This window comes from Rhipicephalus microplus, chromosome X (assembly GCF_043290135.1).
Source record: "Rhipicephalus microplus isolate Deutch F79 chromosome X, USDA_Rmic, whole genome shotgun sequence".
In the NCBI taxonomy this organism is placed as follows: domain Eukaryota; kingdom Metazoa; phylum Arthropoda; class Arachnida; order Ixodida; family Ixodidae; genus Rhipicephalus; species Rhipicephalus microplus.
In genome coordinates this window covers 283,967,626-283,990,803 of record NC_134710.1, presented here as the reverse complement: position 1 = coordinate 283,990,803, position 23,178 = coordinate 283,967,626, and the positions used below count along the sequence as shown (strand labels likewise).

The 23,178-nt window shown below is 46.8% G+C and overlaps 1 protein-coding gene across 5 annotated transcripts in view; it reads left to right on the top strand.

Annotated features, from left to right (window-relative positions):
• LOC119161454 (protein FAM13A) overlaps positions 1 to 23,178 on the top strand; it is a 196,345-nt gene that overhangs the window by 117,492 nt on the left and 55,675 nt on the right. For 2 of the 5 annotated variants that reach the window (XM_037413934.2, XM_037413929.2), the window contains exons 1-3: positions 863 to 1,063; positions 19,693 to 19,983; positions 22,396 to 22,516. In XM_037413934.2, the coding sequence (XP_037269831.2) occupies positions 22,457 to 22,516 (60 nt within the window). In that variant the 5' untranslated portion in view covers positions 863 to 1,063; positions 19,693 to 19,983; positions 22,396 to 22,456. Of the gene's footprint in view, positions 1 to 862; positions 1,064 to 19,692; positions 19,984 to 20,697; positions 20,794 to 22,395; positions 22,517 to 23,178 lie in introns of those variants that run through there. The other 3 variants (XM_037413932.2, XM_037413933.2, XM_037413930.2) reach the window with 3 other exon arrangements.

The following is a 23,178-nucleotide window of genomic DNA, read 5'->3' as shown; positions in this document are numbered from 1 at the left end:
TGTTCTCCCCAGATCCCTAGATTTTATAATGAGCCACCCGGCTCATTCAAAGGAGCGCCATGTGGAGCAACGCCAGATTCTAGAGCACACCATGTAAGAATGAGCTCGTCATGTACGAGAGCTCACCATCTATATATGGTAAATAAACCCTCTTCAAGTCTCTCTTCCTCCTGCCTCGACAACTTCATCCCGGACCTCCGGTGCCTGCAAACCTCGGTCGCAACAATATTTATGGGTAGGGTGGGGGGATTGAAAGTTACGTGGTTGAACTAGGCTGGATAGAGTAAGTCGAAGTCGAGGTCTGCATTGTAAATTGGATTCGCCTAGTCCTCGTAAGGGGCTAACTCGGTACTCGTCAAATCAGCATGTACATCACGACACAGAACACTTCTCACGTAAAGCTAGAAAATCTCGGTTATATTTTACGTCGAGGATGGAGGGAACGGGATGTTGGAGGCGGTTGGCGTCGTGGGGCGTCAGCCTCGGGTGGCTAGGTTGAGCTTCGCTCAATTGCTTCGCTCTTGAGAGAAAGGTCTTAGGGGGGTCAATTGCCCTCCTCTTTAGCGGCGCCAGGAGACACAGTAGCCTCGGAACGATGTGAGCGGACGGAGTCGCTCGGTCATCGTGTGGCCGACGAGCGATCTCGCTGTACGCCGCTGTCTGGGCGAGATCAGCGCCGCTGAGAGGGCGGCTGTTTGTCGCCGGCTTCCCCGCTGCTGTTGTCGTGCGCGCGGAATCGAACGCGTCGCGAGCGAGGAGGAGGCGGGCGCGGCGGCGCATCAGACGAGCGCGCACGTGCGCGCATGCGCCGTGGTCGCCTTCCTTGGCCGTCCTTGGAGCGGTGTCTGGCGAGCAGTGAGCGCTTCTCCGCCGCCGGCGTCACTGCGCCGTTGTGCTTCGTTTCGTGCGCGACGTTTGCGAGAGCTAGTCGGTTTTCTCTCTCCGTACTACTACGCTAGCCGGCGCAGCAGTTGCCGGCCGGCGTTCTCGGAGCGGCGCGCTTTTTGTCACCACTTCTCTCTCGAGTCGGGCACTCCGTGGACATCGGCTGACTGGCATCGAGGTGAGCTGGTGCAGAATCGATCGTTTCTCTTTGTTTAGATTCCGCGGATAGACCCTGCCGGTATTCGCCCCGACCATCGTCCTCACTCGGTACCTTGGTCTTCCCTCGGGGCTGCGCTAAGTTTACCCAAGATCTCACCATTCGTGAACACCGGGAGACCAGTTTAAAAGGGAGCACTTTCCAATGAATTTGCATACTCAGTTCGGTGTCGGCTGTTGCCAGCGGCGACATATGGACATTTCAATACTTAGCGTAAGGGCTAACGTTGTGCTCCTTGCCTAATCACACTTGCGTTAAATTTACGTTTAACTTCACTGATATGTGTGTTGTGTGTATGCGGGAGTTACGTCTCTCTTTTGTTCTTTTCTGTTGTGGCAGCCAAATCATTCTGTTTCAAACTTCTCTTCTATTGTGGTGTAATTTGCCGTCTTTATTGCTCGTCACTGGCGGCGTTCTGCTATATTCTCTCGATTTCGCTGCGTAACAAATACATTAGATTCCTTCGTCGCCTTTGTAAAATAACCTCCATATGAAAAGCAGCAACATGCCTCGTGTTGGAGCATATTTAGCTCGTATCGACATTTCTGTAAGTAGCGTTAGCAGCTGGCCGCAACAAGCCCTGGGGCACTGTGATAGAGCGGCAAAGTCGTCTACGCGAACGTGTGAGCTACTCGTGGAAACGTGTCTGCAAGCCTGCCATCGAACGTCAAAAGCTTTTGCATAATACTCACGTGAACACTTAAATTTCGCGGAACGCAAGCGAACAGGGGGGTACACTGGCACTGATTGGAGGTTTCTGCGGCCGCTTGATCGAGCGCCCGCTAAATGTAGCGGGCCTCTTTTGCATCTCTCGTTGATGGAGAAGTCAGCTGATAAATCGGAACCATGCGTTTACGAGTCGAGATTTTCCAGAGGTGGCATTTGTGTAGCCGCGAATTTATTACTGCCAGATGCGATGATACATAACTGTGGAAGTTATAGACCGACGCGGAGTAATTGTTTTCAGCCGAGTTGCGCGGTTTATAGCACCATGGTCTACCTGCCACTCTCTCGCGGCCGTAGATCGTCGCTCTCACACACGCTACAGCTGCTCTCGCACTGGCCAGCGGCACCCATCAATCAGCGCGAGGTGCTGCATTGCTGCAGCCGGCGAAGGGAAAACGCTTGGCGCCTCATTGCCGGCTGCGTTGAGCAGCACTTGCCCTGGTCTCTCCTCCCTCTCTCTCTCTCTCTCTCACACACACACACACACACACACACACACACACACACACATATATATATATATATATATATATATATATATATATATATATATATATATATATATATATATATCAGTTTGACTTTCCATTCTGTAATTTGCCACTGATCTTGTGTGGGAAAAACAATGCAGTAAACAAGCAAGCGGCGCATACGCACTTGACTCGAGTGCATAAACAACCTCTCGAACCAAGACCTCTCTACCTCTACGCGCAGAGCCTTAACTTTATAAAGCGTGGAAGCTTGGGCAAGTTGGTAGGACATAACTGAATGCAGGAACAGCGCAACCTAGAAGTAGTTACTTCGTAACTACGGAAGCGAAAAAACAAGGACAGAAAAGAGCGCTGTAGCGCTCTTTTCTGTCCTTGTTTTTTCGCTTCCGTAGTTACGAAGTAACTACTTCTAGGTTGCGCTGTTCCTGCATTCACTTAACTTTATACCCTGTGCCGATCGTGGGAAAAGAAAAACATACCATCTTGATTTACGTGAGAACACCTCGCTCGAAGTTTGCATGTCTCAACATTAAAAAAAGTAACATATTTGCCAGTGGATGCAGTCCAAACATATATATACGCGCGTTCGCAAGCTGCATACGAAATAAATACGTTCTACAGCCACTTTAGTCTTAAGTTTATAATGTTAACATTAAAAACTAAGAAATGCGCAGATCCCACCTACAATGCGAATTGATGATGTGTGAAGCACCTATGAGGAAGGTTGATATGTCACCTTAAAATCAGCACAACGTTACTGGGCGAACGTAAGCTATGCCGTACATCACTTTCATATCTTAATTATCATGGTTGCGCCTGGCACTTGTGTTCGTCGTCTATTTACGTCACGTAACACCAAAATTGGTATATGGTTAGCTAGCGAAACGACCGCGAGTGCGCTATGAGCGTGGCGTGTACTCATGACTTGCATTGCATGCATGTTATTTCCACGTTAGAGCGTGTCACTTATGTTTGCCATGCAGTCATGTCATACCATGCCAGTTTTGCAATATGTCATTTGAACGAAACCACCGCAAGAGCAGCAAGACCATTACATGTAAATCATTGCATACATGCCATGATTTTCATGTTATGGCTAGTCACTTATGCTCGTCATGCAGTCATGTTATGCCACATCAATTTCAGTATAGATCCCATTATCTAAACGGCCACTAGAGCTAAAAGTCGTAGGCGGATAGATAGATAGATAGATAGATAGATAGATAGATAGATAGATAGATAGATAGATAGATAGATAGATAGATAGATAGATAGATATGGCCTAAGTCGCCGAAGTTCGCTAAGGATGCTTCGCAATTTAGACTGACCCGACGTTTCAATGACTGTGTCGCATAAGGACACAAATGAGTCAGTGACTATCAGCGCAGCCGTGAAGCGAAAGCGAACAAACCCGTGCAGACAGACATATGCGCGTTGACTTTTTCTTGTGGAGTCCAAATTAACTTTCACTTTAGTCTGCACATTCAGAAACTCAAAAGGACATAGAACGTATACTGTTTTTGCAAGTCTATATAGCCTTTTCAAAGGGCATCGGAAGCCCGATCATTTAATGTATATCGGCTGCTTTCAGACTTCGCAGGTGGAGAGAAAAATCCCGTCGAGCGCAGTCAGCTCCATATATGGGTTCCGTCAGCGCCGCTGTTTAATGATCTATAACCTATGCTTATAGCGCTCGCTGCATGCTGTTGTTGTATAGGTCAGTCTTGGAGACTCGTAATCTGCTTTCAAATAAGCCTGTGGCCTGATTGACTGCAGCTACACTTCCCAAATGAAATTGCGTCGCATGGACAGGTCGGTTGCACCGGCCTATCATTCACAGGTTGCAGTATAGTAGCATCGCCACCGTCATTTTTTTCTCAGGCGAAGTTTATTTTGATTGAAGATTTAGGTGGCGACGGTGTCGTGCACCAAAAGAACCCCGCCAACTCCACGAAGTGAATGTTGATGGAAGAGCTTGCTCGGAACTGATCTTGAGAAGCCGTGAGGCGTCCGTACAAGTCCTCTGCCATCATCATCATCAAGACGTGACACGTGGTTATAGTGTTGATTGTATATACACTTATATACGTAAGATGTAATCATTTACATATATATTAATTGCATGCGATCGGATATACGAGGATTACATTACTGATTACAAAGCTATGGGATGCGTTTACCTTTAAAGAGTACGATTTTGTCGTTGGTGAAGTATGTGGCGAGGGTATCTTGAAATAGAGGTTGCAGTTGAAAGTTGGAGAAGTCAATGTCAATACAGGTCCCGAGTCAAGGTTCTCTGGCCTCCTATTCGTGGTCTCTCACTTCGGGGTCCGCCTGTCGGTGAGCCTCCTTCGTAGCACGAAGTTCACATAATGCCTTATACGTGTGTAGTGGGTACCGCGCATATTAGCAGGATGACGAATGGCATAGTGTGTGCTTCAATACCTAAAGGGACACTAAAGGCAACTATTAAGTTGACGTCGATTGATGAACATAGCGCTCCAGAAACTTCTTGTGCCAAGGAAGGGCCTATTTAGAAATAAAATCACGTTTCAGTGGTTCGCATTGGGTTAGCACACTTCAAATTACCCTCCGCAAGAAGCGGACTGACCGGACCATAGAGTTTCATACAATAATACCTAGAGGGGAATCTGGCGCTAGTGTCTACGTGGGCTCCTTCAGCGTCACTTGTACCTCCATGGGAATTATGGGAAGTACAGGCTTCGGATCTGCTTCGGATGAATCAAGTTCTTGAGATTTGCGACGCTTGTTTGCTGAGTATAAAACAAAGTGATATAAAGTTATGTTTAACTAAAACATGCTCCATTTTTTGTATGCAAACTTTATTGCAAAAGTTGTTTGTGACTACGCGGTAGAAGTGAAACCTGGACAAATTTAACCATCAGGGTTCGCATTGCTCTGCCATTGCGTTCTAGATTTGACAACAAGATGTAATGAATTATTCTTTAGAAAATTTCAAAACAAACATTCTTGTCTTGCCCTCGAAAGTACGTTATATTTATTTATAAAAATAACAGCACAGTACTAAGTGAGAAACACCTAACGTTTCGTCTGCTGCGATGCCAGGTGCATCTCTTCAAGTGGTCTGCCCACAACGGACCTGTCGTTTTGTTGTAAAGTCGAGTCAGAACAGCGTGGCGGTGCGTCTACTTCGCGTCGCCGTCTTTGTGCAGTTGATTTCAACGAGTTTTGAGAGGCCTAGCAGTTTTCAGCTTCTTTGAACAACAAAGGCGCAGCTTCAGTCTTTTGCATTCACCCCACTACCCACTCTACGTGAAGAACGAAATTGAAACTGTAGAAAAAGATCCGTAGACAGTTTATCGGCTAACGCGATCCAATCCGAAGCTTGTACTTCCCATAATTCTCATGAATGTACACGATTGCAGCGCTAGATTCCTCTTTAGGTATTATTGTATGAAACTCTATGGACCGGACCGGCTCACGTCAATGTTGCCTTGCACAATGTTGCCCGGCTTTACTGCGCTAGTACCAGCAGACCGAAAGCAGCGGGAGCCATACCAGCAACAACCATAGCCTCCGAGATGGCGGGCGCGCGCACCCGCTCTCTAAGATCATTGCAGATGTTTTTTGGTTTAACTTCGCCCCGCTAGATGGCACCACATGTCCAGTGTAGCTACGCGAAAACTGGATTTTTGTAGAGATACTGTATATGCTACCTTTAGTAGGAAGAATATACAGTAACTTTAGATTTTCGAACCACTCATGCCATTCCCCAGAGTAACGTACGGCGGTTCTTTTTTTTTTTTTTCATGAATCAAACAGAAACGAACAAGCAGCATTTTATGGCATCTCTTGATGTACGGAAGGTTCTTTATTTAGTGCAGCTAGACTGATTACTAGTGATTAATTGTAGGCGGTCTGTCTGATGTCATCGGGATCATTTTTGAGAATGTCCATCTACGGCACTTTTGTTCTTGGGCATTTACCTTAATTTCTTGGTAAGTAGCGCACTGGTGTGTATAACACAGTCGTTTTAGATGTTTTCCTACATTGAGCTTTCCCTCTGACGTAAATTATTTGATTTTAGTGTCCCTTTAATTAAAGTTATGGTGGGCGTGTAGTGCGTACATTGCACTGCTGCGCCTCTAGCGTACACGTGAAGGGGCATGCCTCGAGCATTAGAAGCGTGGCGAGCAAGCTCCTCAAATTTGGCTCCTGCTGGGTGCAGAAATGAGGTGCTCGAAGGTGCTTCGGTCACGTGCGTATTGGTATGTGCACTGTTGCAATCATTGATCCTCGCTCGATAGTAGGCTTGTCGGCAATCAGCCGTTTCTCACGTGGTAGTCTGTTACTTTATCGAGGTAGCTTGCCATTTGCCATTGCCACATTTCATTGTTGCCTGGATGTGAAGGCATGAGCTCGTGTTCCGGCGCCCGGAACCTAAGCCATTAGGCACGATGCCTACTATGTAGGCGCGCCCTCAGGCCACGCCCGCAACCAATCATAGCCGTTTCACTTCCTGCCGTCTTCCGGTGGTAGAAAGAAACAGTGTTAGAAACAAAGAAAGAAAAGTGGTAAGAAAATCGCATGAACGTGCCAAGTTTCGCTCGTCCCCATTTTCTCAACAAAGAAATGGTTCCCGTTTTTTTTTTTTTTTTGCTTCCTGATGTCACACACAACGTCCTATGTGGTTGCTGCGCCCGCGACTAATTCCACGCCTTCCTTCCAGTATCGAAGGGACTGGCGAAATAGTCAGCCGAAATAATCGGTGGGCGCATGCCTCGCGAAGGTCGCTTGCATGTTTCGTTTGTATCACGCTGCGGCGCACCTTCAACCTATACTGCCTGCAGATGTAAGTACGCTCTCACTGCGCACGCTGTAAGTGTGGCCTTGTTTGCCAGACTCGGGAACGCTCGACAAACAGACTGGGCATGGAAAATGAGGCGTTTGTAGATCTCTGCACACGTTTGCGGGCGGACACGTGCAAGGCGACAACGCGCTCTCAAAAGCGTATTATAGCAGCAGCGGCGGCTCGCAGCCTTATCGGTGCGCTACACGCCTCGAAACGACCCGATAAGCCTGCTCGTTCGCATCCGTGTGCTGCAGAGGAGTATATCTTAAGCTAGCTATGTTAACATAACCTGCGTCTGACCGCCCACTTAACGGGTCGTTATTTTGGCTCTATCGGTTGGCAGAGCTTCGGCGCCGCTCGAGGCTTGCTTGCGTGGAATTATCTACAAATTGCCTCATGAGGTACTGGTGTGGCATGCAGCTAGGGTGGTTTTCGGCGGTTTTATGGAATGTATCGCATCGTCAAGCCAGCTAGCTGATGTTTCGATTCATAGGACGTGTTTTAAAACACTGGAGCAAGCTCCATGCATACCTCGGCTCGGAATAGGCATTGTCCGTGAGAGGGAAGAGGCAAAGCAGTGTGAGGAGCATTTCGCAACCTTCATCGAGCGAGCGACGAGGAGCCGCTCGGTTGTTTCCGCTTCCACTTTGGAGAGAAAGTTCGAACGAATGAAAGGGGTGTATGTTTAACCACATGGACCCGTATTCTGCGGTCAAGTTTCCAGAAGAGTACGCGTACGAAGGTGACGTGCGAGAGGCTGAGATTTGCTCCGCCGCAGTGGTCTATAGTGGCTAAGGTACTCGGCTGCTGACCCGCCGGTCGCGGGATCGAATCCCGGCTGTGGCGGCTGCATTTGCGATGGAGGCGGAAATGTTGTAGATCCGTGTTCTCATATTTGGGTGCACGTTGAAGAACCCCAGGTGGTCTAAATTTCTGGAGTCACCACTACGGCGTCTCTCATAATCATATGGTGGTTTTGGGACGTTAAACCCCACATATCAATCAATCAATCATCGAAATGTTGAGAATAGCTGGACTTTCAAGGAAACTATACCTAATTAATCTACATCTAATTTCAAGTACAGGACACAGTGACAGCGTGAAATACTGCAGCGAAGGCAGCTGCAAACTAATTTATAGCGTTTTCTTGGTACCATATCGGCATGCAACAGTCTAGCCCTCTCTGCGTACATTTTGACAAAAAGAAGAAAAAAAGATCACTTTTTTTTTCTTCGACAAACTTTGTGTTGCGGAAGCTGTTGGCCTGATATCGGAGAAACGCCACTCCTCTCGAGCCCACGATAATGGCTGACGCAATGGTTTGTCAAAAGGTGACCGCTTCGGATCGCGCTTGCTAACGGTGTCATCGGGAGAGGAAGCGAAGTGTCAAGCATTTGACCGGAGAAAAGAGTCGGAACAATAGTCGAGATAACCGGCCGTGCGTTGCAGAGCCGCGCGTAAGACTCTCCTTGAACGCCGATTGCTCACGTGCGGTTCCTTCTCTAATCTATAGCTGACAAAGGCGGAGCCCCTTAGCGCGCCGGATAACGCTGCGCACGGTGTTCTCGAAGATATCGGGACACTTCGTATGCCGAAGATAGCGCATCCGGTGGAAGCGAAATAAAGGCGACTTTGTTCGGAGTCAAGGCAGTGCGCGCGCACGTGAGCACATTATCAGAGACGGGCAATCATTCGAGATATGCTCTCCTCCCCCTCCAGAAAATTTTTTTATTTTATTTTCTCGAGTGTAAGATAAGGGTCGAGTTCTTGGGAATAGCTCTCTCGTTATCTGGGGCGTGCCGAAATCTGGCGTGGTCGTATATACCGCGGTGTTTATTTCGTTATTGTATTGTTTGCCATACTCGATTCTTGTCCAGAATGAACGCGTACTCGTTCGTACACACTTGCTGTTATCTCGCTTAGTTGAGCGGCTGATAGTGATTATACCGCGTATATAGTCTCCAAAACCTGCGCGCCTGTTTTGGCGTAGCCACTGACCGAGACTGAAGTCAAACGACGATGAGACGCAAGCCCACGCTGCGCCGATGCCCAACTAAACTGATTGGAAAGGTATCGCTACATGATATGTCGCGATGCCTTTTCGTGCTTAGCGCGCTTTTCAATACGGTACACGACCACGTTAACAACGGGATCAACAGGCTGTGAACGGTGGATGATGAACTGTTGAGCCCCGCCGCGGTGGTGTAGGGGCTAAGGTACTCGGCTGCTGACCCGCAGTTCGCGAGATCGAATCCCCGCTGCCGCATGTGGAGGCGAAAATGCTGTAGGCGTCTCTCGTGGTGGTTTTGCGACGCTAAACCCAACGTGCCAGTGTACCTCGTTGAATGAACGCGTCATACTAGATACCGGTGCAGGCCAGCCTGCGTGAACGTTCGTGTGGTATATATTGTTCAGGCTCAATACCGGTTTCATGCATGAGCGCAGAGTCCGTGGTATACTTTCGTTTTGAATTCCGCGCACTGCAAGCTTAGCGTCCTCGCCGGACGCCGTACAGCGGTTGGTGGCGAGGCGGCGCGATGCTCCGGTATCAGCATCGTGTTATGGTGTATATACTGCGCGTGCACATTGATTTTCGTTGCACGTGCTCTCGTGAGTGACGCGTGGTATACGAGCCACGAGAAAGGCGACGCGTCGGTATGAAGCGGTATACAACCCTTTCAGGCTTGTATACAGTGACACCGTGGATGTGTTGAAAAAACAAAACAAAAAACAAACCCTTAAGGACGCTGAGATATCACGCGCTGAGGACTCCGATTTCGTCAACATGAACCAAGTTTTGTGTCTTGTGGAGATCATGCGCCGCGTCGTGCGGTGCTTTCATCGCCTCGTGCGCATGCACCATCGGCGTTGTATGACGCTCTGTCAACAGGACCCGTCTTTAGAGGGTATACCGCTTACCACTAGTGTGTACATTATCCATACGTGCGCATGCAGGCTAGGGAAAAGCGGTCGAGGGCATTTGTTCAGCTTATATATATATATATATATATATATATATATATATATATATATATATATATATATATATATATATATATATATATATATATATGTATATATATATATATATATATATATATATATATATATATATATATGTATATATATATATATATATATATATATATATATATATATATATATATATATATATGTATATATATATATGTATATATATATATGTATATATGTATATATATATGACGTAAGAAGGCAGGGATGGTTAGGAGAAGTAGATGAGGAAGGAAGAAGTGCACAATGGAATAAACATGGCGTATGAGCCAGGCCACGTCTCCGGCATGTAGCGTCACACGAGTCGACAGGATGAAGACCTCCCAGCCACTTCATCAGTGTCTCATCATCGACGCAGTTCGCCACAAGACGCCCTCACCATACATCGACTACGAAATCATCTCCTGGCCGCACACAGCGACCAGCACTATGACAGAATCATCGACTGACCTTCCTATCCCCAAGTACACCGGAGCAGTGGACGATAGACCTGTACAGGACTGGTTCGACCTGTTCGAGCTCCACGCAACCGCTGCATCTTAGTCGAAACGGGAGATGGTTACGAACTTCAGCGACTACGTCACCGGTGAGGCATTTAAAACTCACCCACATATTCGATAACGATGAGTCTTGGCAAAAAAAAAAGAAGAAATGATCGTCTGGTTTCAAGACTCTAATGAAGATTCGATTAGAACACACACTCTCAGTGCATTCGAACTCAGTCATCGCAGTCATAAGCAGCCTTCACGCATTGACCAACCTCCTGCTTTTCCGTCGCGTGGATCTTCGGTCGCTCACAACGCCCACCTTGCGTCTCACGCGTTCAGTATGGTCGGAATAAAGCGTAGAAGCTCCGAGCATACTCAGTCAAGCCCGTCAATTACAGTTCAGTTTCATGCCCCAGAAGAGCTCGCATCGTTCGTTCCACAGAAAGACAGTCATTCCCAATAATATATCACCAAACCGATCCTTTCGCAGTGTCGCCGTCGAATTCCCAGCCACCTGAGAGCCCAACCTACTCAGGAGGCTCGAAAGGATACTCTCAAGCAGTGCCCTGTGCCAGAAACATCCATCAAGAATGGCGTTGCAAGAGCCTCAGCAGATATTTCTGCCAATTCTGGCGCACTATCTTCATTGCCTGACACAAATCGAAACACCCTAACAAGTATGAACTATTTGCTGGTCACGTCAACCGACAAAGAAAAGCGGGCTCATGGATTCGAAGGAAGTCCACCCCGTCAGACAGTGCAACATCAGCAATACCAAGAAAAGCAACAAGAGGAACCCCAACAGCTAAAACGCCTACATCAACATCGGCAACGAACAACTAAAACTACATCGCCAAGATACTTGTGGCCTGAAGAGCGTCGTGATCAACATACACTAAAGAAAAGTCGCCAGAAACGCTCCCAGCGCCTGCTATTCCGCCGACTGCAACACCACAGAAAGCGCCGAGAAAAACGCGGAAGCACTGCTTGCAAACCGTAAGCACTCAGGCACTCCATCACAGTCTGTCGAGAAGCACGCAAGCAAGAAGCATCAGGATTGCACCATTCACGGCGAAAAATACAACCCCGACGACATCCGAGCTGCCGATGCAACACCTGTTCCAACCTTGGGCAGCCTGAACAAGAGTTCTAGCAGTACTGTCAGTATACACGTGTTTCCCGCTCTCTCCGGAACGCAACAGTCAGCCTCGCCCACCAGAATTGTTATAGAATTCACCGGACTGCTCCCTCGGGCTTGAAGATTTAAAGAGACTGTGGAACTTCGTCGGGACGTGATACTGCGAATTTGGACATTGTCTGTTTATTGGCTTCTTCAATTTTTTGTAGGTTTTAAACGGTACCATCTGTCGGGGGGAGGGGGAATCGTGTGACGTAAGAAGGCAGGGATGGTTAGGAGAAGTAGATGAGGAAGAAGTGCAGAATGGAATAAACATGGCGTATGAGCCGGGCCACGTCTCCCGCATGTATAGCGTCACACACACACACATATATATATATATATATATATATATATATATATATATATATATATATATATATATATATATATATATATATATATATATATATATGTGTGTGTGTGTGTGTGCACTGTATTCACCGGACTTGCGTCGTTATATAGTGAACTGAACGCTGTTTGCCGTTCAAAAAATCGTCATTGGGATAACTTTTTTCATGGCCTCGCCCCGTCGCGGTGGCCTAGTGGCTAAGGTTCTCGGCTGCTGACCCGTAGGTCGAGGGATTGAATCCCGACTGCGGCGGCTACATTTCCGATGGAGTCGGAAATGTTGTAGGCCCGTATGCTCAGCTTTAGGTGCACGTTAAAGAACTCCAGGTGGTCGAAATTTATGGAGCCCTCCACTATGGCGTCTCTCATAATAATATGGTGGTTTTGGGACGCTAAACCGCGCATATCAATCAATCAATAAGCCACGGCCTCATACTGCCGGTTGTGCCACACGGAGACACTAAATCATTTTAGACCACAAAAGTGATTTACACTGGCTTAGAATTCATTTTACAAGCTATATTTTTGTTTGTGTGTTTTATTACTGCAAAAGGGCAACATTTCAACGATTAGAATTTAGTCTCAAAGCTCCAGCGCCAATGTGATGTAGGTTTGTCAACGTATTTCATTAGTGCGGTAGCAGTTATATGAACACCCGAGGCACGTGTCCTATATCTTCACGTGTGAGCGAAAGCTGCTGATGGGCCCGTCTCTCTATAAAAATATTTTACAAATGAACTCCAAGTAGCGTTCCATTAAAAGGCACTGACATGGTGGCGTATGCAGACCAGCATTCTGACACCGTGCCATCGGCTCGTTCGGCTGAGCCAAGCATGCTCAGACAGAGGTGACAGAATGGGAGAAGCGCTGCCGGCTCGTCACCCGCGTGTGACACCGTGTTCCGTAGAAATTCTCTACTCATCGCTTGACAAGCCTGCAGTGGCTCGACTTGAAGGGTGATGCAAAGAAAAGGTGTTCTCTTACTACGATTGAGGCGATTGTTCTATAGCGAGGTTTCGGTGTCGCTTTCACGTTCAGCGTTCTGTTGCACCCGGACAGTGCTCGTGCTACACCTCGCACTGTTGAGGCATCGTGATCGGATGGAAAGAAGTCTTCGAAGCTCCTGCCGGTTAGTGCGACACAAGATTGGTGCACAAAAGCCACTCCTTTGTGCTGAAGGCGGCGAGCTCGCTTCCCTTGTGGAACCGTCCGTCACGGACTCTTCGGCATGCAGGGCGTGCACTGAGAGCACCCCTTCGCGGGACTCTGTTTACTTGTCATCGGGGCGCCTCCTTCCAGCGTCTTCGAGTAGGCTTCGAGCAGAGGAGCGAAACGGCAGAGGCGATGCGTTAAGAAAAAAAAAATAATAAAGAACTATGGGTGCGCGTGCATCTGCTTCCCTATCGGGTCGCCTTAGTGGTTTGACCTTGCTTGAAAAACAGAAAACAGCTTCGCTGTCGTGATAGATTGTTTTATATTTATTTCTACCAGGAATAGCAATCATGTTACAGTTATCGCGCGCGTAACTTTTTGCTCGGCTATAGCTTTCCCGCGAAAGCTGTCCCACTGGGCAGTGCATGCGTGACACGGTCGCGGCGATGCTGGCTCGTTTCTTCCGCGCGATATACTGCTTTTCGCGAGAGCTTCGACGCCGAGTGTGTGGCCTTCCCGCTCCGTCTGGGAGCGAAAGGGGTGAGCAGAAATTGCATATGCCGGGTGAGGCGTGTTATCGTGAGAACGAAAGGCCTCGACCCCGTTTCACCCGCTTGTTTACGTGTCTTTGCCCCCACCCCCCGTAATAGGCTGCTCAGAAACGCACTTGTCTGACGAGACGACCCCATGGCGCTCGAACGGTTTCGGCGAAATATAGGCGCCGCCAGGTTGGTCTCACTTTGGCCTTCGTGGGCCACTTGGGAAAGTGCGCGCTCGTGACGTAGCCCTTGCTCTCCCATTCCTGCCGCTGCAGCGGCGGCAGGTGTGGAGATGTACGCGCGCTCGTCTTGTGGAGCACAAAAGCGCTCACAGCCCCACTGGCTAATTGCAAGTCTGAATGACAGACACATAACTTTATTGCGTCCCGAGAAACGACATGGAGATTGGGACTCGTTGTTCATGTCGTCCCTGTTGGAACCCGTTTCGACTCTACGCGGTGAGCCGTTCGGGAATGTGAACCGAACAAGGTGATGCCACTGAATGAAAATGGAATGGCGGTAATCGATTTGTTTTCAAATTGATAGCCACCTTGTATACGACGAAAACGTTTTGGAGAAGCGTTTCATTTATGACTGCGCTGGCCGCTTTTTGCACAAAAATCACCGGGCTCCTGGTTTGCCATTCGACAGGATAACTACGGCAATTTTTTTCTTCGGGTACGTTTGTCAGTCATCGACACGTTGGCGTTCGTCATTCAAGACTAGGGAATAAAAAAAAAAATGAAATTTCGAGTAGCAGTTGTTAGACTCGGGAGCTCAACATTGGATTCTAAGATCAAGCTTTCCGATCAACTGTTCATAATGTTTGTACGTATACCTTTGTTGCATACTCTGTTTAATTTCCACTGCGCAGTCGAGCAAAATTAGGCGTGCAATGAGCAAGAAGCGTATACTGTTTACCGTGTCCTCATGTTTAGTGAGTCAGAGATATAATTACCAGGATCCCATGCTCGTTCAGGGCGTTTAGGTGCCATTTGAATCGCGTCACGCCGCCACCGCTTATAGTTAACGTCGTTAAAATTTGCCCGCAAGACCGTTGTTGTGAAATTGGCAAGAGGGCTGGAAACGTGCGAAGTTAATTAGTGGGAGCCTCACACGAAAACAATCCTAGAATGCGTTGTAGAACTTGTATAATATAGTGTGGACATTTTTTTCTAAACTGCATCCATGCCTGTATATATACTATAAAAGTCAGTTATTTTTGTTAGTTTAAAACTAACTACGTTATCTTAAAAGCGACCGCTGGTTGTAAGAAGTGCCTGCATTCGTTTCGACCACATGAGTCAACCGCATTGTACAGGTGCTGCCAGACGTGCTCTCGTTTGGCCTGGCTATCAATTCAGCATATGGCACTCCCCAGCACGAACGTTTGATCAAGTACGCGCGTCTGTGTGAATACCTGCGGAAACCTCGCAACACTTACGATTCCGGATGAATGGGTATTGTCTATTGGCGAGGACGGCCGTCGCTCATTTATATACCACTAACGCAAAGGTTCTGTGTAATAGTGCGTATGTTAAAATGAGTAAAAAAAAAGCGCTTTGCGGTACGCATTCACATCTCGCTGCTTGTTGCACACGTCGTTGACGTTATGACTAATCGTAGTATGAACTGTGTTCATTAAGTAAGCTTGCACCGCGAAGGGCACATGAACGGTGAAAGTATGGCGAACCAACACTGATTCGCCTTCCCCCCCCCCCCCCCTTTTTTTTTTAATTTTCAGTTTCGGAGGGGTTACGTGCCTCCCCCTAAGCCATTTTGCACCAGCGCCAAAGTTGTGTGAGCGATTGACGAGCAGGTTCTCCGTCTTTTTCACCAGCGTAAATATTGTGACACCTTTGATTTGGGCCACCCTTTGTCGTGGGAACAGCGTGAGTTGTGAATTTGCCAAGTTATTCTGCGTCTTTTGATCGACAGCACGTCGCTAGCTCCTTACACATGTACTGTACTGTAACACGTCGTGAACACGTGCCTGCTCGTCTGTGTCAACACAGTACGTACATATTGTGCTGCCACTGCTAAGCCCGCTTGTGACAGGCGTGTGCGGCCGCCCGAGTTCCCTTTCCTCTTCGCATAGCTGTGCTTGCGTTGCGCGCTTAATTACCCCCTTCCTGCGGTCGACCAAGTCCTCATTTTACGTCTGTCACGTCGAGTTGGGCCCCGGTGCATACTTGCGCCATCGTTAGCTGCTTGTGGGCGACCCGTTCGGCGAACATCCCCTCGTGAATTTATGTATGTACACACGGAAGCGAGCGAGCTGCGCTGAAAAATTATGTGGAATGCATGGCAAATCTGGCGGCGTTCCCTGCTGCTCGCATGTTTGCTTTTCGTGTCTTGCTGCAAGTGTTTGCGCAATCGTGAGCGATAGAGCGCCGGTGATAATTCAGCGCAGCATCCGCCCAGCGAATGCACTAAGGACGGGTACCGCGCGCACGAATAATATTCTTTCGCCGTGGCATAAATGAAATGGAAGAAGGACCTGTACGGACGGCGTTGGTAGCTCCGTCAGCATGCCACAATCGAATGTCGATACCAGCAGCCAACGGAAGGAAATGACGTAGTAATGCGTGGAGCCTCAATTACCATAGAAACAATATTGTCATCTCGCGGCTGTGCGCGACATCGTGTCTAGCATCGCTGTGCTGGTTCCACCACGACTTGTGCAAGGGTTTCTCTTGCATCTCACAAGACGTTGTCGAGTGCTGTTACACCGGGGCACGGCCGGGCAAGACTGCACCTGCGCGCGCTTTTTTGGTGCAGTCTAGCCCAGCCGTGACCGGGAGTCATGACAAAAGTGGCTCTTCGCTGCCAAAGGATGTGATGTTGCGGCCGCATTGGGACACGCTGCTTTGCGATTCCTCTCGTGAAGGCGGTCTGCCGCGTGGACACGGCGACGCCATTGGCCGGAAGGGGGTCCTTAGAAGGCAAAAAGCCACAATTTTTGTTTTACTTGTACCCGAGTATTCATAGCGCACGTGCCCGATGCTGACTGGCTCCCGCCGACCGGCTGCTCGCTGTGGCGTGCCTGCTGCATTGTTGCCACCGGTGTAGCTGTACTGGTGGGTGCACTTACTGATATAACCAGCGCCAGCCACTGCAGATCGATTGTCGCCGGCGAGCGCTCGTCTGGTGCCTTCGATGCAAGAACGATCGTTGAGGAGCCGTGGCCGCTTTAATGTGCTCATGTTGCCACGACTGTTTACTTGAACTCTGCAGTGCGTCCTCAAGAAGCCTTGCGAACCTGCGCTGTATCGCCTGAATCGGGCGTGCGCGGCGGTGTTGGCCGTAGTTTGTTGAACAACATCTTGATATATACTGTTCACTAACTAGTACCGATTAAGGTAGCTCTCGCGAGACAGCCGACCAGTGCATCCGGCTCGCTGCGCAAAAATGCATGTGATAGTGTGGTAGGCGCTGTTACCAGTTTTTTTTTCTTTTGTTTTTTTTTTCCTTTTTTTCGCGCGTTTTTGTCCCGATGCGATGAATTGCTAGTCTTCACGATATGAAACGTTGAAACTAAAGCCAAATGTGTAGCGAGCCTAAAGGTCACGAATTGCCAGCAGGATACCGAAACTCTATCCAGTGGCTTTCGTAGAAACGTGTGTGTGTCAAAGATGTATGTGAAGGCTACCGTAATGTAGTCAGATTATCGCCCGGAAGAGACAGTTCTATTTCACTGGAAACATATGGTACTGCAGACATCGATAGCACTTTGTACTTGGCAGTGCGCAGTCTTCATGCCTTTTTCCTCGCTGGAACTTGGCGATTGTTTGTTGACGGTCGACGTGCGCCGGTTTTGCGACAGGCCGGCACCGATTTAGTGGTTGCCCAACAAACAGCTCTTATCTACTTTCCGCCGCTGTCGCAGCAGGAGCACACGTGCACTTGCTCTTTTAATCTGTCTGTACGGCGCGTTAAAACCAATGAGAAAATTTCATTTATTTATTTATTACATACTGTAGACCCTTAAGTCCAAGCAGGTGGGCAGTTACAAGAGGACATAGTTTAAACAATAAGTGGCATAAAGATTGTTTGGGGGGTGAGTGTTTCATACACTCATAGTGAACACAAGGAGCGACATCGAAAATTATTTCACAAAAACGCATGTACCGGACAAAAGATAAAAAAAAACACACACCACAAATTCTGATTTGATATGTAGGGTTTAACGTCCCAAAACGACCATATGATTATGAGAGACGCCGTAGTGGAGGGCTCCGGAAATTTTGACCACCTGGGGTTCTTTAACGTGCACCCAAATCTGAGCACACGGGCCTACAACATTTCCGCCTCCATCGGAAATGCAGCCGCCGCCGCCGGGATTCGATCCCGCGACGTGCGGGTTAGCAGCCGAGTACCTTAGCCACTAGACCACCGTGCCGGGTACCACACATTCATACTTCATATGTTGTGCGATTAATGTAAAAATAGATACATAATAAATGCAAAACAATAAATACAACAATTTTCACTGTTCAAGCCAAGAAAGTAATGAATACATATGTATACAATAAGTACAGCACATACAAGAAGAAAAAGAAAAGAAAAGCGCTGTAGTAAGAGATTGGAAACCTGCATTTGCAAGGCAATGCTATTTAGAGCGAAGGATAAATAGATTCTATGAGGATGCCTCAGTTTCGTTCCAATCTAAGACCGTGCGTAGAAAATATGAGTACATATAAGCGTCTGTCCTGCAGAAATAAGGTGTTAGAAATTAGGCGTGGTGATGCCTTGTGGGTCTGGTTGATAACGATGTCAGGAAATGCTTGCGTTGGGCGTGAACGCGTTCGTGCCGACCGGTTGTGCCTCCGCGATCTCCGACGACAGCGCAACTCTGGCCTACTGGGCTCGCCCTATGCCATCTCCTGACGCCCACAAGAGCTCTCGCCGAGTGGTGCCCCGTCCTCGGATTCCTGTGACCGTGTCCATCCTTCCTATCTCCTCCTTACTTCCGTCGTTTTCTGTCGTTCGCTGTCCCTGCGCCACGCTCTCTCTTTCTCCCTCTCTATCTCTATACCTTTATTCCTATCCTTTCAATCCCTCCTTACCCCCCTCCCTCGTGAGCTACTGTTGAGGTGTCGCACTCTGATGCAGACAGTTACGGGGCTCGCTTTTCTCTTCTTTTCTCTTTGAGAATCGCATGAGAACGCGTTGACCGAGTGAACGCGAGCTGTCCTGCTGGTCACAAGTGGGCTCAAAGTGCTTTCTTTTGTCATTTGTTTAGGAAGCAATGCAGACAGCTGGAACATTCAGAACGTTCCAGCTATGCGCATCTACGAATATTCCTTACATGTTATTTTTTTTTCTCGGAAAATTTTGTTCAACTCTTTGTATGTATGCCTTGATGCCCACATTTCCTGCATTATACGTAAAGTTAATCGGTGTTTCAGAAGCAAAATGAGCAGGAAAATTAAGACGTCTTTAGTGGTGTGAAATAGCATATAGTAATTTAAAGCTATACCAGAGGCGAACTATGTAGAAACGTAATTTGTTTTGAGAAAACTGGATAGTTTTGTGGAAGATTCCTATATTTACTTGCTTATACAAGTGCTGGATAATGGTGTTTATACATGCACTGTTATTATAACAGCGCCACAATGTGTACATAATTTGCACCACTCGACCTGTGAATCACTCGATCCATTAAGTGAATCGCACACTATGACACTTTCCCTTGTAGCTCTACTGTTCTTTGCTAGTGTGCATTAAAGTTATGCTAGCGTGCCTTATTATTTGTGCAGTTGGCATTTATATTGCATGTTCCCTCACATTTTGCAGGAGAGACCCGTTGTGCTCGAGCACTGTCGTGTTCAGGTGACGACGTACAACACGTCAACAGTGCCAGGCCCAAGGAGCCACTAGAGTTCTAACCAGCAGTCACCGTGACACGAATGCTGTCACTGCGGCTGGTCTCCTGCCGGTTCCTCAAGCAACCATAAGAAGGGGACTACTCGGGACGTTTCAGTGTTGCCATGTAACTCACTCATCCATTGTGCTTCACCAAGTGTGTTGTGTTCCTGTGATCCGTTTATTCATCACCTCGTCTTAATAACATCGTCATACTGAACCGTGAGTATGATTAAGTTTATTTTTAGTGCATGGCTTGCAGACACTGTTCAGGGGAATTTTTCTAACTGGGAAGCTTCACAAAGTGTGTGCCTGTAATTTCCCTGATGAGTTCTGGTACATGATTATTTTTTTAATTGTACTGTGAGAGTAACCTGATGAGGGTCATAGTATTCACAAGTGTGTCAGTGTGAATACTATGAATCACTGGTTTCATGTTAGTGTTTGTGTACTTCGTATCAGCTTACTATGTCCCACTGTCTCACGCTTGTCTCGTACTATAGTGGCTACAGCAAGTCAATCTCAAAATGTGTAGAGCAGGTGATTTTCAACTTAGTACATGCATGCTGGTTTTATTGGGTCTGCTTTAGTAAAAACTAGAAGCTGCACTATTTCAAAGGCAGTGCTACCTTGCCGAACTAATGTATAGCATTAGTGCTTGTGCAGATGCTGTACTGCTGTATGTAGCTTCACAATGCTTTGCACTTGCTGTCAAAAAATTGTCTTGAGAGAATATTTATGGGGCGTATTTAATATTTTGGAGTAGGATCCCACTATCCTTGTGCTCGAGGTTCTTCCTCTGCATCACTTTTTTTCCATTTGTGTTAATACTTGATGGGCCGTGATAGGCTGACACACACTGTTTATGTGTGTGATGTCTTGCGTAGTTTGTCCCCCTTTGTAAACCTGCGTCAATTCGCGCCCCTCTTCTAATAGTGCCGACGACATGTGCCTGGAAAGACTGAATGATCGAGCTGTACGAGGAAGACTGAGACATGGATAGAAAGAATAAAAGAGGGGTCTGCAGACAAGGTGATTTGTTGGCACGTGGATAGATGTTCCTTTTGGGGTCCTTTCTGACTGACAGTAGCGTTATTTTCAAAAGACATGTCCACCAGCTTGCTCTGATTACTTGCAAGAGTTATCACGAAATTCGCTCTCGAGCAGAGGGATGCAAAATATGTTAGCACATCATAACAAAGAACTGAATGAATTTTTTTCATAAAGAAATGACGGCAATGCTTGAGAAGAAATTCTAGATATCTGTCTGCTCTGCAAACATGCTGTTGCAGCATATATTACTGGTGGTCTTATATACTTATATTGCACTCATTCATTTGTGGTCTCTTTGTGGCTTCCTACAGTTGATCATGAATGACTGCCTGTTCTGTAGTCCTTGCTTGTCAAATCAGCCTTGAATTGCTTTCTTTTCGATAGTGACATAACACTGCTGGCAGAGTTAATGCTGCTTGCAGATACTTTTATGAACAGTGTATGTTCATTTGTACTATTGCTATTTAATGAGTTCATTGGTATGTAATGAGTGCACTGTCTACTTTGGCTTATATCGAACACTACTTATGAAGCATGTGAATCTGCACTATGGCGGGGTACCGAATATGACCTTTTTTTCTTTATATTTATTCTTGCTATAATTAGGACTTCTAATACTAATTTATCAGTTTAATTTCTCAGTCTATCGTAAGCCTCCAATAGCTCTGCAAATCAGCCCATGAAGGTAGTGCTCCTCATGCGGGTGCTACAGAGAACCATTTCCATCTGGGCCACTTAATAAAGTTGCCTCTGTTCATACTACGTGTACTGTTTCACAACTAATTTTGTTAAGATTACTTCCACACTGCACAGAAGGCTATCACAAGCATGGTTTTCGTATGCCTTGCAGTCAAATTCTGTAATTCGGTTTCAGCAAAAAATAAATTAAAAAAATGTTGGACCTTACAGATAGAGCAGTAATGTATTCAGGGCATTGCTTACTCCAGCTTTTGTTGGCCTTCGTGTGACAGGGAGGAGACAATGCGTCGGTTCACGTTGAGTTGGTCTTGCTTGCTGCATTTGAGGATGCGACGTGTTGAGGCGTGCGGCATATTTCCTGGAATGGGCATCAGCGAGTCGAGTGCCCTCTCTTATTCGGGAAGAGAGTCAAGGAGATCTGCATTTCACTGGCACTCGGACTGGGATCTTTGCCAGATTGAGCTAGCGTCCGATTGAAGTGAATTGTGCCAATGAATATGACCTTATTCATAAGCTGCCCTTGCATGGCATTTTTCCTGCCTTTGCAGTAGGCTGTAGAGAGCTGTTATGGTAGCGTTTGCCAGATTTTTCATGTGTTGTAACAGTAGAAGCTGTACGATTTTCTCCTGCTTTTTTTCCTATTCCTGTTTAATGTGAGGACTTAAAAAAAACAGCATATTTATTAAAGAAAGTTTTTTTTCATAGGTACAGTATCTATCTCGGCAACTATGAGTGCCCGTGTTAAATTCAGAGTGTATGGTTATGGCTATGTGACCTAAAAAATGCATAATTTTATAAACTGCACTTCATGAACTTTATTATGAAGCAGTTACTTGTGAGTTGCACACTGTTGACGTTTCTTTCATTTTATCTCTCTCAAAGTCGGGTGCAGTAGACGGCGGCTGCCAGGCTGGCCTGTTAGTTGGAACGTCACAGCTTGAGGATGCGCAAACCCACTTTTTGCACAGACGTCACAGTTGCGGAAATGACCTCAGCTAATCAGGTAAGGTGACACGTCATGTGTGAAACAAGAACAATTCAAAATATTTTTCGGACCAGGTGTAAACGATTATTCTTCTCAGTTAGAATCAATATTTAGCGTAGGTATGAAATTTTACCATAGTTGTAATTGGTGTATTTCACCATTGTTCTCTTATTCCGCTGCAACTTATGAGCAGAGAAACGGAGCAGTTAAGGCAATCTACATCAAATCTTTCCGCAGCAACTGTTTTGTAACAAAACTAAACTATAGTAAAATCCGGTCTCTACATTCTTTGACTCTCTGGTCACACGATTTGGCCAGTTCTGTAACTTAACTTCAGCTCCTGCATTATTGCAGGGTGTAATCAGTAGTGAAAGTGATGCAAGTAACGCTGGTTCTTTGTTCTTCATCTGGTTGGTTCTCATTGTCTCCTTTATTTATAGCAGTATACAGTTAAATAAATTTTACTGTTTATTTCTCATGTTTATCTCAATTTGATGCATTTTGTTAGAGTTGTCCTTTTTTTAAAAATTTTGTTAGGCTACTTGCAGATTTGGTGTCTCAGAAATTCAGAATGGCAAGGAACTTGAGCTTGCTCAAGTAAATCAGTGGTCTTCTCTTTCACCGTACTGTACTTATATATGGATGTCTAGGACTTCTCCCCTCTCTTCTCTTCCACGATG